This window comes from Leptopilina boulardi, unplaced genomic scaffold (assembly GCF_019393585.1).
Source record: "Leptopilina boulardi isolate dan_hultmark-lab unplaced genomic scaffold, ZJU_Lbou_2.1 LbouV2_90, whole genome shotgun sequence".
Lineage (NCBI taxonomy): Eukaryota > Metazoa > Arthropoda > Insecta > Hymenoptera > Figitidae > Leptopilina > Leptopilina boulardi.
The window spans coordinates 134,112-149,609 of NW_026138039.1; the positions used below are offsets into that span (position 1 = coordinate 134,112).

A 15,498-nucleotide genomic window follows, 5' to 3' on the forward strand; every position below is an offset into this window, starting at 1 on the left:
TAAATTGATGAAAATTTATAAAAATTAGTATTGTGAGGTTAAATGAACATTTATCCCTGGCGGGTTGTGAAAACCGAATCGCAACCGAATTCGGTTGGGATTCAGTTGGGTTTCAGTTACCAGTGAAAAAAGTAGCGAAAAACGTGAAAATTGCTGGAAAAAACTATTGGAATGAATAAATGAATGATTTATGAGTTTATTCATGCAATAGTTTGTTTAAATTAAGCTTTAATTAATTAATTATTAATAATAAAAGTCAAAAGGTGCTCACCTGTCACTTTAATGTTCGTGTTATTTCCTAAATTTTGAAATTGAAAATGTGAAAATTACGGAAAAATCATATACCTATTTTTTAATGGATATTTAAATTGTCCAGATTTAAGTTTTTTTGTTCTGAATATTGCATATTAACAATAAAAATAGTACATTTTGTACTAAAAGTTTATTGTTTGTTTTAAAGCAAAATACTGCTTTACCTATAATGACAAATAAAAAAATTGCCGCACGCATTACACGCTAGATGTCACGTCTTGTTTTTTCTGGTTTTAATATTTTATCATTTTTAAAGTTTTCATTTATTTTTTAACTTAACCCAAAATTTTATTCTAAAACTAAAATAAGTTTATTAATAATTGTTAATAAAATACTTTAATTTGTTTTGAGAAATAAATAAACTGTAGGGTAAATGTAAATGTAAATATCTATGTAAAAAAATTATTTATAATTTACATAATTACATTACATCAAAAATAGATTAAATGTCACTAAAAGTTTTTGAAATCTCACACAGAAAATGTGAAAAAAGCATGCAAATTTTTATTTTAAGAAATATTTTTAATTTTAATAAAATTTTTCGAAAAAAAATTAAAATAATTTTAATTAAACTAAATTCAATTTAAAATTATTACAATTCTAAATAATAACATTTCAACAATTATTTTTTAACAAATGTTAGATTCAGAAATTTTAAACAATTTTCTTTCCACTGTTTCCTACAATTATTTGTCATTTAAATATTCAAGAAATTTTTATTTAGAAAAATATAATGATAAAAATAATAATTATTATCATTAATATAAAAGTGATTTTTTTAATAAAATTTTTTTATCAATTTCTATTTTACCATTGGTATAAATATACTAAGTTTGTTTTGCAATATAAGTAAATGCATTTTTATTTGAACAATTTAAAAAACCTTTTTTTAATAATAATAACAATTTTTATAAAATCTAATCTCGATTAATTTAATAATAACTGAAAATAGAAAAGGTAAAACAAAATTTTGCATTCTAATTTTTAAAAATGATAAAATTGTCAAAAGAGAAGAATCACGTGCTGCCATCTATCGTGTTTGGCGCGCGGCAATTTCACTAACGATAAAGTAGCATTCTATCTTATAACACAAACATTAAAGTGACAGGTGAGCACCTTTCGACTTTTATTATTAATAATTAATTAACTAAAGCTTAATTTAAACAAACTATTGCATGAATAAACTCATAAATCATTCATTTATTCATTCCAATAGTTTTTTCCAGCAATTTTCACGTTTTTCGCTACTTTTTTCACTGGTAACTGAAACCCAACTGAATCCCAACCGAATTCGGTTGCGATTCGGTTTTCACAACCCGCCAGGGTATAGAGTTAATTTTTGTAAGAATTTTAATTATTAACGTGATAAATAATAAATATTCACTTGATATGTGCAAGTGGTAACTGTAGATTTTAACTCGTTGTCAGTTTTCATAATATTTTCAAGAAATTAGTGTAAAATGTGTGAAAAAATAATTTATATTTAATAGAAATTGCAAATTTTATTAAATTATTTTATTATTTATCGAGCACAGTTTAAAATAATTGCAATTTAATTTAAAAAAAAAAGTTTTCGTAAAAGTGATAAGAACTCTACTATACCGACAGCAAGAGGATACTTTCAGGTAAGTAAATCATCTCATGATCACATATTCATGAAATTCGATGTTCCTGTCTGATCACTATAGAAACTAAAGCGACATCTTATAGTCACAACAAAACTACACGCTACAATAACTTTACTTACCTGAAAGTATCCTCTTGCTGTCGGTATAGTAGAGTTCTTATCACTTTTAAGAAAACTTTTTTTTTAAAATTAAATTGCAATTATTTTAAACTGTGCTCGATAAATAATAAAATAATTTAATAAAATTTGCAATTTCTATTATATATAAATTATTTTTTCACACATTTTACACTAATTTCTTGAAAATATTATGAAAACTGACAACGAGTTAAAATCTACAGTTACCACTTGCACATATCAAGTGATTATTTATTATTTATCACGTTAATAATTAAAATTCTTACATAAATTAACTCTACAAATGTTCATTTAACCTCATAATATTAATTTTTATAAATTTTCATCAATTTAAAGCTTTTTTTGATAATTTACCTAAATTCGACTTAGATTCGACTATGATTCGCCCCAGCTGGGTCGAATTTAGGTAAATCAAATCCGCCAGGGTATTGTATTCTTAATCAATTTACACCTGAAATTTTAATTTAATATTATTATTTCTATAGATATTATCGATTTTATTAGCAGATGTCGGTCACTGTACTTTTTACCAAAGTTTTAATTTAAAAATCATTCTTAAAATATAAGAAAAAAATTATAAAAGAATTAAACTGTAATATTAATTATTTACCAAAAGAAAGAAAACACAATAGACTTTTAAATATAAGTATTCTTTTTTAGAATTATCTACACGTAATACTAATGAATCCTATTTTGGCGTCGTCCTTACCCATGAAAAAATTTCTCGACCCAGAGAATTACACAGCGCCCTTGCATGGTGAGTGATTAAAAATATTGCTTTAATTAATTTAATTAATTACTTTATATTTAGTTATATACACACAGTAAGAATAAGGAGAATTCACTCTATGAGTCCCTTTTGAAAATCCCTGTACAATATCTTCTACAAGAAAAATGTACATGTTCAGCAGCTGAACTTGTACATATTCTGGTGAGAACATGTACAAGAAAATGTATACAATTACGGTATTAGAATTTGGAACAAGTTCTTGTATCATAACTTGTACAAGATCTTGCACAAGAAAATATATTTAATATTTGTATAAAAAAATGTACACCCACATAGCACCATTATTTCCAGAAAGTTTCCAGGAAAATGTCCAAGGTAACTTCGGAAATTTCCATGGGTACATTTCTACCTGGAAACTTCCCGTGTACTTCCATGAATCTAATAATGTCTTATGTTCGGCAGTTTCCTTTGGTAACTTCCTATTAACTTCCTCAGTTAACTTCCTGAAAATTATAGGAGTAAATTTCCCGGAATGTGCAGAGGAAATTTAATAAAATTTTAAATTGTTAGTTTCCAAGAATTTTCTCTCAAATTATCTCCGTTATTATTATTTTATTATTAAACTATTATTTATTTATATAATATCTTTTTAAATTTATTTATTATTGAACTGGGATTGAACCCGGGTTCGCCGCGCATAAAGAAACAAACTAAACAACTAACCTAACCAAAGAAACACTTGAATATTCTCATTATAAAAATTAATTCAACTATCATATAATCTAAAAAGTTCAATATAATAAATTTTAACAACTGTTAATTATGCAAAAAAATTCATTTTTAAATAAAAAATAGTGTTAAAAAAATTAATTTTTTTTATCAAAAATAGGGTTAAAAAATTAATTTTTTATCAAAGTGGTGTTAAATTGAATTAATTATTAAAAAAAAAGTTTTTTTCGAAAAAGAAATCATTTATTTAATTAAAAATATTGTTGAAAAACATTAATTTATTTAATCAAAAATGTTGTTGAATAAAATTAATTTTATTGATCAAAAATATTAGTGAAAAGAAATTAATTATTTTTAGAAAAAATATTGCTGATAAGAATTAATTTTTTAATCTAAAATATTGTTGAGAAAAATTAATTTTTTTAAAAAATTATTGTCTTTCTACAATATGTTTGATAAAAAAATTAATTTTTTTCCAACAATATTTTTTATAAAAACAATTAGGGTCAGTTGAGGTAAATTGGGACAAGAGGTTTTGAAGCTTAATTTTGAGTTTTAAAATTAAGTTCAACGTCAATATTTTAATCTCAGATCACCTGCAAGAGGTTTTGAGTTTTGCCAAGCTTTTATCTTGACAAAAGGCAGCAAGATAAAAAAAGTTATCGCTCAATGCATAAAAACTTGAAACTCAAAGTAAAACTGTTTCAGTATTTTGTCTCGCATTTCAAAGAAAACAGACTTAAAAATCATACCAAATTTTTTTCTTATTTCTTATGACTCCTATAACAGAAATTCACTTGAATTTTTAATTTTTGTCAGTTTGGTTAATAATTATAACAAGCTGTCCCCATTTACCCCGAGTTTTCAAATTTTTGCGGTAAATGGGGACAGCTTGCCATTATTAAGCAAATTAACAAAAATTCAAGTGAATTTCTGTTATGGGAGTCTTGAGGAATAAGAAAAAAATTTGGTATGATTTTTAAGTCTGTTTTCTTTGAAATGCGAGACAAAATACTGAAACAGTTTGACTTTGATTTTTAAGTTTTTATGCATTGAGCGATAACTTGAATTATCTTTCTTTCAATTGTCAAGATAAAAGCTTGGCAATACTGTCCAAATAATTAAATTGTGAATTTCGAAAAGGGCTCAACTCGAAAAAGCGTAAGTGTCATTTTCGCATAACAATTGATAGTGAAAATGACTCTTAGCCTTTTTAGAGTTGAGCCCTTTTCGAAATTCACTTTTTAGGTGAGGATGTAATTTTCAGTACGAGCTGTCGTTAGTGCGACGTAGGTGAGACGAAGGCGAGCTGTAGGTGAGATGAAGACTAGCCGAAGGCGAGTCGAGTCGAACCGAAGTCGCACAGACAGCGAGTATTGAAATCATCCGAACCTAAAAATTACTACGTGCGAGCCACATACGCTATTTTTTTCGCCATTGTTATGAAAAAGTGAAACAATTTTAAAGAAATATATTATATATATTATATATTATTACAAAAATTATGCAAAAATTAACAACTGCCTAAAAAAGACTATAGGGCAGTTTACTGCCTAAAAAAGACTTTATAAGGCAGTTTACTGCCTAAAAAAGACTTTATAGGGAAGTTTTCTGCCTAAAAAAGTCTTTTTTAGGAAGTTGGCCCGAACTACCTTAAAAAGTGCTACTTTATCTGTCCAAAACAGGCACAAAAAAGACACTTTTTCATGTCAATGGCGAAAAAAATATACTTTTCCTACCCATATTTTAGATTAAAAAATTAATCATTTTCAGCAATATTTTTTATAAAAAGAATTAATTTCTTTTCACTAATATTTTTGACCAATAAAATTAATTTTATTCAACAACATTTTTGATTAAAAAAATTAATGTTTTTTAACAATATTTTTAATTAACTAAATAATTTCTTTTATAAAAAATACTTTTTTTTCCTTTAAAAATTAATTGAATTTAACACCACTTTGATAATAAAATATAATTTTTTCATTTTATTTAAATATTATTTTTTCTCACCGATATTTTTGATTAAAAAAATTTTTTAACACTATTTTTGATAAAAAAATAAATTTTTTTAACACTATTTTAGATTAAAAAATGGATTTTTTTCATAATTTACAGTTTTTAAAATTTATTATAATAAACTTTTTAGATTATATGATAGTTGAATTAATTTTTATAATGAGAATTTTCAAGTGTTTCTTTGGAACCACTTTTGAATTAGCCCGCCGTTTTAGTCAACAACGTGTTGACCAATGGGAGATCACTTGCAGCTTAAGGGAAAGATTTTTTTCCATCCACACTTGGTTAGTTAGATTAGTTGGTTAGGTTGCTTCTTTATGCGCGGTGAACCCGGGTTCAATCCCCAGTCCCTCCAAAACTATTTTCAATAGTTTCTGCGTTAACGTTGTGAATAAATAAACAGAAGGCACGGCAACAATGTAAGAAAGAAATGAAATGAGTAATTCTTTTTCATTAAATTTATAAATATTATTTTTATGTTTATTAACTTTAATAATAAATAAATTTAAAAAGATATTATATAAATAAATAATAGTTTAATAATAAAATAATAATAACGGAGACAATTTGAGAGAAAATTCTTGGAAACTAACAATTTAAAATTTTATTAAATTTCCTCTGCACTTTTCGGGAAATTTACTCCTATAATTTTGACAAAGTTAACAGGAAGTTACCAAAGAAATTGCCGAATATAAGACATTATTAGATTCATGGAAGTACACAGGAAGTTTCCAGGTAGGTACCCGTGGAAATTTCCGAAGTTACCTTGTCAATTTTCCTGGAAACTTCCTGGAAATAATGGTGCTATGTGGGCATGTTCTTGTACATATTCTTGTACAGGTAAAATTGAAATTTTAATAATTTGTGATCATTAAAACTCTTTACTTCTGATCTAATCTACTGTAAAACAAGCTTATACCGAAGTCCCCTAGTACGAGTGTTGGCACTTAAGTCGCAAGACCAATTGCACCTAACCCCGGAAAGCTCGATCCCAGTCTCTCTCCCTAGAGTCCTGTCCTATTCCAAAAGTCCAGTAACTTTTCTACCGAGAGGTCGAGAATCCTATCTGGGCCTATAAAGGCATGACCCCTCCATTGATGTCTCACTGCAGCGTAAGCTAATGAGTGACATAAAATATGAGTCGAAGATTCCTTTTCTGCATTAAACAATCTGCACCTAGGTGAGACGTTGCTACCTATTTTGTGCTGATGATAGTTTAGGAGGCCATGTTCTGTGAGCAGCCTGACCACTGCTCTAACTCTGATCTTGTTGAGTTTTAAAAGGGACTCGGCAAAGCCCCTGTTGTGTTTTAATCCCAATAGAGCCTTGGCCTGTCTACCTACAGTAGTCTCCACCCACTCTCCCTCAGGACATCTCCCAGACCATCTTTCAATAGCCCCTTTCATCGCGCCTGGCATTATGCCTACCGCCAGTTCCGGGCCTATCATAGTCATCTCAGACACTCTACGGGCTAAGATATCCGCTTCCTCATTTCCCCTTATTCCAGAGTGTCCTGGTACCCAGATTAATGGGAGCTTATTTTTCAAACCTAGCTCGTCCAATACCTTCCGACATTTCCAAACTAGTTTTGACTCTATAGACGGATTACTCAAGGCGTTTAAAGCCGCCTGTCTATCGACACAGATATTAATTCTCTTGCCAGATTTCCTTTTATCAAGACAAATTATTGCGCAAGTCATTACAGCATAGAACTCTGCCTGCCAGACCGTGGTTTAATTACCTAAAGATAATGTCAGTTCAGTTGCATTAGACTTACAGTATACACCCAAAGCTGTGCCTCTTTTTATCTTGGATCCATCCGTAAACCATACTTCACCTCCAAGTGGACAGCTCTTTTTCCAATCTTTTCTCAAAGGAATAATGGTCTTAAAGTGAAGTTTGAATTTCACTCTTTTGACCATTCTATCCTGTCCCATACTGATTTCTGGGATCTTCAGTATAGAGACCGGGAGTTTTGTGTGATTTCCTCTAGCTGTCAATTTCCCCTGTGCTTGAAGTCTGATCATTGTGAGAGAAGCCTTCCTAACCGTTAAAATATGTAGAGGTTCCTCCGCCAGTAAGAAACCTAACGCAGAAGTTGGCGTGGTTCTCATTGCGCCAGTAATCTCTCTAAACACCATTGCTTGAAGTTGTTCAAGTTTCAAATTCACCGTTTTCAACTGGCTTCTAACCCACCAAAGAACTGATGCATGTAGAAACCTTGTCAACAGGACCATACGATAGAGTTACTGAACCATATCCGGTTGTAGACCCGAAGTTGATCCAATAGCCCTTTTGCAAACCGAAAAAGGAGTGCAAAACCTACTATATTGATACTCTAAGTGCTTTCTCCAGATCAGCTTCTTATCCAGAATCACTCCTAGATATTTTACCGAATCGGAAAAAGGCACTTCATTCCCATAAAATACAGGTTTTTTCACCGTGGTTACCTTGTATTTCCTAGTAAAGATAACAATATCCGTCTTGTCTAGATTAACAGAGACGCCAGTTCGTTCATACCATCTTCTGACGATCTTTAATGCCCTTTCTGTCAATTCTAAGAGTGTATCTAACGAGAGACCTCTTACAATAATCAGGAAGTTGTTCGCGTAGCTTTGCTTATAAAATCCATGGCCGTTGAGTTCTACTAATAACTCATCTGCGACTAAGCTCCACAATAGAGGACATAACACCCCGCCTTGTGGGCAACCGTAGGAAACTAGGCTATTTATTTTGGCCTCTCCTTACTCTGCTTCCAGGGCTCTATTATGGAGCATACCTTTAATCCACCTAATCAATGGATTTGGTATGCCACATCTTTTAGCAGCATTGCATATTACTTGACTACAGGTGTTAGAGGAATCGCTGAATGAAGGACTGTTTCTACAGAACAGCCTGCTGTATAGGCGTGCTGTCCTGGATGTAAAGGTTGATTTATCAGACATTCCTGTCTGATAAAAGTATCGATCAGTTTCTCCAACGTCTTAAGAATGAAGGAGGTTAAACTGATCGGTTGTAATCTTTGGCTGCTGTATAACCAGCACGCCCAGCCTTCGGAATAAACATTACTCTGGTCATTTTCCATGCCTCAGGAGTGTCGCTCAGAGCTATACTTGCTCTCATGATTTTAACCAAGGGTAAACGAACATACCGCAGTCCTTTCTGTAACAGAATCGGGTATATGCTGTCTCCCCCTGGTGCCTTACATGGCTTAAACAAGCCTAAAGCCCAATCAATCTTTTCCAGAGTCACAATATCGGTTGTAAGTTTCCAGTGTTCTCGTCTAGGACGAGATTTACGTGGATTCCGATCCCCATTGCTTTGCTCTGATTCTCTAAAGTCGCGGAAATTAATTCCCAAAAGATGCCCAGATACTCAGCTCTGTCACGGGAGAAACGTCCATTAGGTAGCTTAATTGAAGATAGCTTAGCTGTGGCATCTCTGGCTAGAGTTTTATGAAGTCTAGATTCTTCTGGTATCTTCTCAATACCTTCGCAAAAGCTCCTCTAGCCGGATGCTCGATTCTTGCCTTGTCTTATCTCTTTTTTATAGGAATTACGAGCGTTATGGTACAATGCCCATGCATGTTGATTCCTATTTTTCTATGCTTTATGCAGCAACATTCTCACTTTACCCCTAATACTTTCCAACTTAACATTCCACCAAGAAGTTTTCCTGCTACTTTCAAGTCATTTTGGGTTACAGTTTCTCTTAAAAGGGGACATAATTGAATTCTGCAAAAAATTTGCTGCAAGTTCCAACTCCTCTTCTGTACCATAACTAGTAGGAAAGCATTCCATAGAGTCCCTAAGGTATTTACAATGTGAAGACCAGTTGGTACTTCTAGGATTACGACCGTGCTTATATTCACGAGCAGCTAACTCTATTCTAAACGTTATAAGTCTGTGGTCTGAAAGTGAGTCTTTATCCGACACTCTTCAATCCTGCACTTCCTCCCACATTGACCTCGAACAGATAGTAATATCCAAAACCTCCCTCCTGTTTTTAGTAACAAAGGTAGGCTCGTTTCCCTGATTAAGGAAGGCTGGGTCTGAATCAACTAGAAAATCTAGAAGTTTCACACCACTATCATTGATGTCTGTACTATCCCAAATAACATGGTGTGCACTGGCATCACAACCCAGAATAAGAAAAAGTCCCTCCTGATGACAGTACTCCACTAGTCTTATCACCTCGTCTAATGGTGAGGGTTCATTTTCTGATCCTGGAAAGTAACCAGAGGCAAGAATCATCTCTTGGTTACTTCCAGTTTTATCTCGATACATGACTTTTATAACTGACAGATCTCGACTAGTTAACTCTAAAAGAGGAAACGCATTTACTCCCTTATAGGCGACACACGCCCTGGGTGCAAATTCCTGTGGTGAATTTACTAACTCCCCACAGTTACTCAAACCTCTAATCTTACCCTTGTAAACCCAAGGTTCTTGAATAAAGGCAATAGCTGTGTGCACCGCTGTCAAGCTCTTGGCTGACTGATTCAGAATCGCCGTTGCGCTTTTACAGTGATGCAAGTTAATTTGCGAACATTGAATTCCGTGGCCCGTCAAGTTTAGGACTGACAGTCGGAATCCTCCGTCGTTTTCCTACTCGTGCGTTGTCCACCACTGTCCGTGGCCGTTCTGTGCTTACTCACCCGAAGAGTGATCTGCCCAAGACCGAGACACACTTTTTAGTTGAGAGACTCGAGCACATCCAGCTGAGTATCCACCCCAGGATTCTGTCTCCTGAGGTTAGTCAGGATTGCAGCCTGGTCGACCTTTGGACCTGGTAGCCAAGCTACCGCCCTGACCCTCTTAATGAGGTTAGAAGAATCTATCACTTTAAGTGACATACCCTCGATTGCCTAACTACTTTTCGGTACGTGGACATTCAACCACTCTCGAGAATCAGAGTCAAGGCACTCAATTAAGATCGCCCCTCCTGAGAGGCGAACTTCACCAAAACGAGGTGCAGGCCGAGCCGTGGACCTCGTGATTTCATTGAAGATAGATACCCTTAAGAGGCCCAGCTGATCCAGAGTCAGCCTCCTCCGGGAACCCCTCCGCAATAATCGCTCCTGAAAAGGACGATCTTGCCATTTGAGAGAATGAGGCGGTTCCTACCAGGGGTCTCTGCCACCTTCTCTTCTCCTGCTGTGGAGAGGCGTCTGAGTCTTGTCGGCGCGGACGCTTTTTTGTGCCCTGACCAACAAACCCAGCTTTACTGTTAGCAGGCATAGAAGTCGAGGAAGAAGCAGGTTGAGACCCTTGCCGGTTCTGCCCCGCCGTGGTGGCCCGGCATCAGAAAAGGGCCCCTGTAGGTTACCGCGTGTCGTAAGAAGTGACTAAAGGATACCCCCTGCTGGAACGAGAATGGAGTCCCAGCTAGGGGCTGGCAGTGCAAAGGCGTTAATGCAAGTCAAATATTTGTTCGTCCGTCCTCAATGCGATCCGTGCGAGTCGGATAATTATGTGAATGCGTCCCAAAAGCCACGGTGATGATAGTGAACTCCCGTAATGGTAATGGTAAAGGACGGTGGTCTGTGTTATACTTGCAACTGTTATTGTCTGAGGAGGTTCGCTTTAGAGTTTTTCTGGCATCAATCTCGCCGCTGCCAACAATTAACAAACCTGTGTAACATTGGTCAATAAACATCCCAAAATGCCGAATGGTTCGATCGTGATGTTCCAATAGGCTAATGGTAAAGGATGGTGGCATCGGCACGTGTTGTCGCTTGCCTTGACCTGAAGTAGTTCCGAGTTTTTCGGAAATCACTACCTTCCGGTTGGTCTTGGCATATATGTGGGGCATGCTGTCGTATTTAACCGGTAACCGACCGCCAGTATGGCCTTCGGTTCCCCGAATACTGGAAAGTGGTACTCGTACCTGAGTTGAATGGTATCACGGGACGTGTCTGGAGCCCAGGAGACTTACGGGTCTCCGCCAGGCATTGGGTATGGATTCGTGGTGGCAGTGGTATGCCCACATCGCTTTAGGGTTAGCGTGCGTTAGTACGTGGCAACACGTCTTTCGCATTCGGTGTGTGAGTTGCATTAACTCAACTCGGGTGGAAACCTGCAGAGTTTCCAGGGATAGGAAAGGTCCTGGCTCTCACCAAGAGTTGCAATCGTGACTTAGGTCAGTCGCATTGTCAATTGGCAGGTGACTGGAAGAAATTCTGTGTCATCGGTGCTGGTCAGGCATTAACCTTGACCCCGTGACATTATGGGGTCCGTGTGGGTATACCTGTACAGGGAGATCTCGCACGTAAAACTACTAGGCGATTGCCGGTTCTGCTTCCTTCTTAAACTGACACTGAGCTTTTTACCGTTAACGGATAAGCTCGCCATTAGGTCTTCGACCACATGAACAGTGTAACCTTGGGATGGTCCCGAACTGTTCTGCATCAGAGCCTCAGAACTTAATGGTTCCCTTTTATGTCCCATTTCATTGTGAGGCGAATTTGACGGGGTTGAAGGTGCCCTTTCTTCCTGCGGCAATGTCTCCGGCCCTAAATCCCGACTCTCCGAAGAGTGTTCGGTGTTCTCAGGTGAAACAATTTTGTTTTTATTATCCGAAGTCTCCATTTAGATCCTAACTCTTTACTTATACATTCTAAAAATTATTGCGCAGCTGGAAAGTCCTAAGAAAACTACTGAGCAGCCTTTAAAGTTTTTAATTTTTACTAAACGAAGACATAAATAAACTTGCACAAGAATATGTAGGTACTTTTTTGTATACAAATATTAAATATATTTTATTGTACAAGATCTTGTGCAAGATTTGGTTCAAGTTAAGATACAAAAACTTGTTCCAAATTGTTGTGCCGAAATTGTTTTTCTTGTACATGTTATCACCAGAACAGGTACAAGTTCAGCTGCTGAACATGTACATTTTCTTGTACAGGAATTTCTAATAGGATAGGTTGCAGGAAAAATGTCCCGCTATAACAGAATTACTAAAAATTCGAATAGGCAGAGGTGGCGTTCCTTGCTGGGAATTTTTCGAAACTAAATTTCACTTATATGTAAAATAATTTGAAATGGAAATTCTATATTTAATAAAAAATAATTTTTATTTAAAAATACTATTATTTTCTTAATTTTATTTTAAATTCTAAAACATTATAAATTATAAATAGAAAAACTATATAAATGATTTAACTGCGAGAGAAAATGAATAATATAGTACGAAATATGATGCAAGATAATTTCTTTTTCTTTTGTTACTTACACCGCGAACGGGTAAAAAAACTCTTTGTCACTAGGCGACTTCTCGATTTTAAGCAATTTACTTGTGAAGGGCCTTAGGCCGCTAATCTTCGGTAAACCTCTAGACCTTATAATAGGTATTCGTCAAAAGTTATTTTTTGAATTCTTTTAAACTAGGCACTTATTTTTGGGATTATAGTTTTGATTGAATTTTGGTTTATTGTTTAAAATAACATTATTATGTTTTAGAAATTGCACTTCAACAAGTATCCCTAGCCTTACGTAGTGACGCGAATTATGAGGTCGGAAAGGCCATTCCGGATATGGGATGGCGGCTGAGGAAACATTATTACACTGTGAAAAATAGGCAAAATCCTAAGCAAGAATTGTTACTTGCCTGGGTGGAATTTGGGCCAGATAAACATCTCCAAGACAAGGATATGCAGGGTGTCTTTAAAAGTTTAGGCACTTTAAAACACGCACACATAGAAGGAATTGTACATCAACATGTAACTGAAAATGGAGCCTTGACTATTCGTAATTTCCACGCAGAGGGGACTCTGAGAGATATTCTCTGCAGTACTAAGCCTAAGCAACCTTTCATTAAAAAATATGGAAATCCTAAACAGACCAAGTCTTTGTCTGCTTCGGAAATAGCAACTTATGGTTACGAGGTTGGTTTAACAATCAAACAGATTTTAATTTTAAGTGGTTTCGTTTAGCTCCATTACACAAATATACTCAATTTAAGTCATAAGGATTAAATACTGAACTGATTTCAATTTAACTTTTAGATTTTGGAAGCTTTATCCTTTCTTCATGAAAAGGGATTGCCTTATGGTCATTTGCATACAGGAAATGTTCTTCTCTCGTCTGCAGGTGCTAAATTATTGGATATTGAAAACGGTCTGCTTGGTCTGCCCGCATTTTATCGGCCTTACGTGGTCCAGAGACGAAAACTGCATGCAACTGTATGTTTTTAGAATATCTAGAAAAGTAGTGAATAATAATTTTTAGTTATAATTAATTTTACATTTTTTCTATGTTTAATATTTTATATTTCTTATTTATTTCAAATAGACGCAAGTAGACGTTTATGCATTCGGTCATGTTTTGTACGAAATGGCGTTTGGAAGACCGTTAATGGAAGCAACATGTTCAGATTTGTCGCACTGTGATTCAAGTCTGAAGAATTTGTTAGATGTTATTCTCTCTCCAGAAGCTCTGAAGCAAGATCTACCAACAGTTCCACATCTTATGGAACATCCATTTTTTGAAACTGCGAAAAGAACTGCTTCCACTAATGCCGGTTCTATGGAGAAACCACATTTTAAATTAAGTAGTCATCTCAAAGATGCTTTACTTGAAGCTTCGAATAAAGCGGAGTTGCGTCTCAGGGATGAGCAGAAAGTCGCTAGACACCAAAAAAGACTCGTCAAGGTCCAGGAAATGATGAGTTCTGAAGAAGAGATGAAGAAACGCAAACAAAAATTGGTAATTTTTAAAACACGTAGGGGAGATCGGGGAAAAAATAGGCAGGTAAGACATTTTTGGTTCTAACTGACAACTGGAACATGAATCGGCTGGGCTAAAATTTTGTCATATGTTGTTTTGATGTAGATTGCAATGCAGACGAGATATAGCGGAAAAGTTGAATATACTTTTTAATTTTTCTTGCCCCAGCAGTACGACAAGAATAGTTTTTTATCATTATTTTTCATAACTGCACTTTACATAAAAAAGTGGATTTTACTTGAAGAAAAAATTGCATCTAAAAACTGGAGAGAAATTTTTTCTTTCGTCTTTTCCCACGTGGGATCCTATATATGATCCCAATATAATATATAATATAATTCCTTCCTATAATTTTTCTGGCATATTATTTTTGTCTATTCCCTACGTCGATTTCTTTTATAATTACCCACATCAAATCAAACCATATGAGATTTCATGTGCATTCATACATGTGATTTCACATTGACTTGAACATAAGAAATCATACGGGATTTCATGTAGATCCTGAAATATTTACCTAAGATTTCACATGGAATTATATAAAGGAAACAATATTGGATTTCATGTGGGAATTTTTAGTAGGCTGCTTTATGCAGATGACAGTTTGCAAAAATTAAAAATTATTTAATTAAAAATCAAATAATAATACTGCAATTCATCTGAAAAGAAAAAATTAGTGCTTTGCAATACACCTTCTTAATTATAATCCAGCTTTTATAGTATTCAAGACTGATCTCAACTGAGAGAAAAAAAATTATCACCATATGGTGGCGTAAGAGTGGAAATATGATGTGGTATCTTATGTGGATAACTAAAACAGTGAAATCTACACATAACATCCCATATGTCTTGTTTATAAGTTTTAATTCTGTATTTCTTTTTTTTGTAAGGGCTTTTTAGCCTGTTTAATAAAATAAATAAATTAAAATATGGACTCCTATATGGTGAATTCTTATTTGAGATCCTATATAGGAATCCATATGAGAACATATGAAGGATCTTATGTAAGATACTACATAAGATTCTACATGGATTCTTACATACATGAAGGGATCCACATAAAAGTCCATATAGAATCTTATGTAGGTTCTTATATATGTTCTCATATTAATTCCTACATAGGATCTCATTCACCATATAGGAATACATATGGGATGTCATGTGTGGATTTCACTGTTTTAGTTGTCCAAATAAGATACTTCATTCTTCTTCTT

At 34.2% G+C, this 15,498-nt stretch overlaps 1 protein-coding gene across 6 annotated transcripts in view; it reads left to right on the forward strand.

Annotated features, from left to right (window-relative positions):
• LOC127290857 (PX domain-containing protein kinase-like protein) overlaps positions 1-15,498 on the forward strand; it is a 96,752-nt gene that overhangs the window by 44,750 nt on the left and 36,504 nt on the right. For 3 of the 6 annotated variants that reach the window (XM_051319659.1, XM_051319657.1, XM_051319660.1), the window contains 4 exons: positions 2,738-2,834; positions 13,019-13,443; positions 13,564-13,740; positions 13,850-14,308. In XM_051319659.1, coding sequence (XP_051175616.1) covers positions 2,738-2,834; positions 13,019-13,443; positions 13,564-13,740; positions 13,850-14,308 — 1,158 coding nt within the window. Of the gene's footprint in view, positions 1-2,737; positions 2,835-13,018; positions 13,444-13,563; positions 13,741-13,849; positions 14,309-14,389; positions 14,637-15,498 lie in introns of those variants that run through there. The other 3 variants (XM_051319662.1, XM_051319658.1, XM_051319661.1) reach the window with 2 other exon arrangements.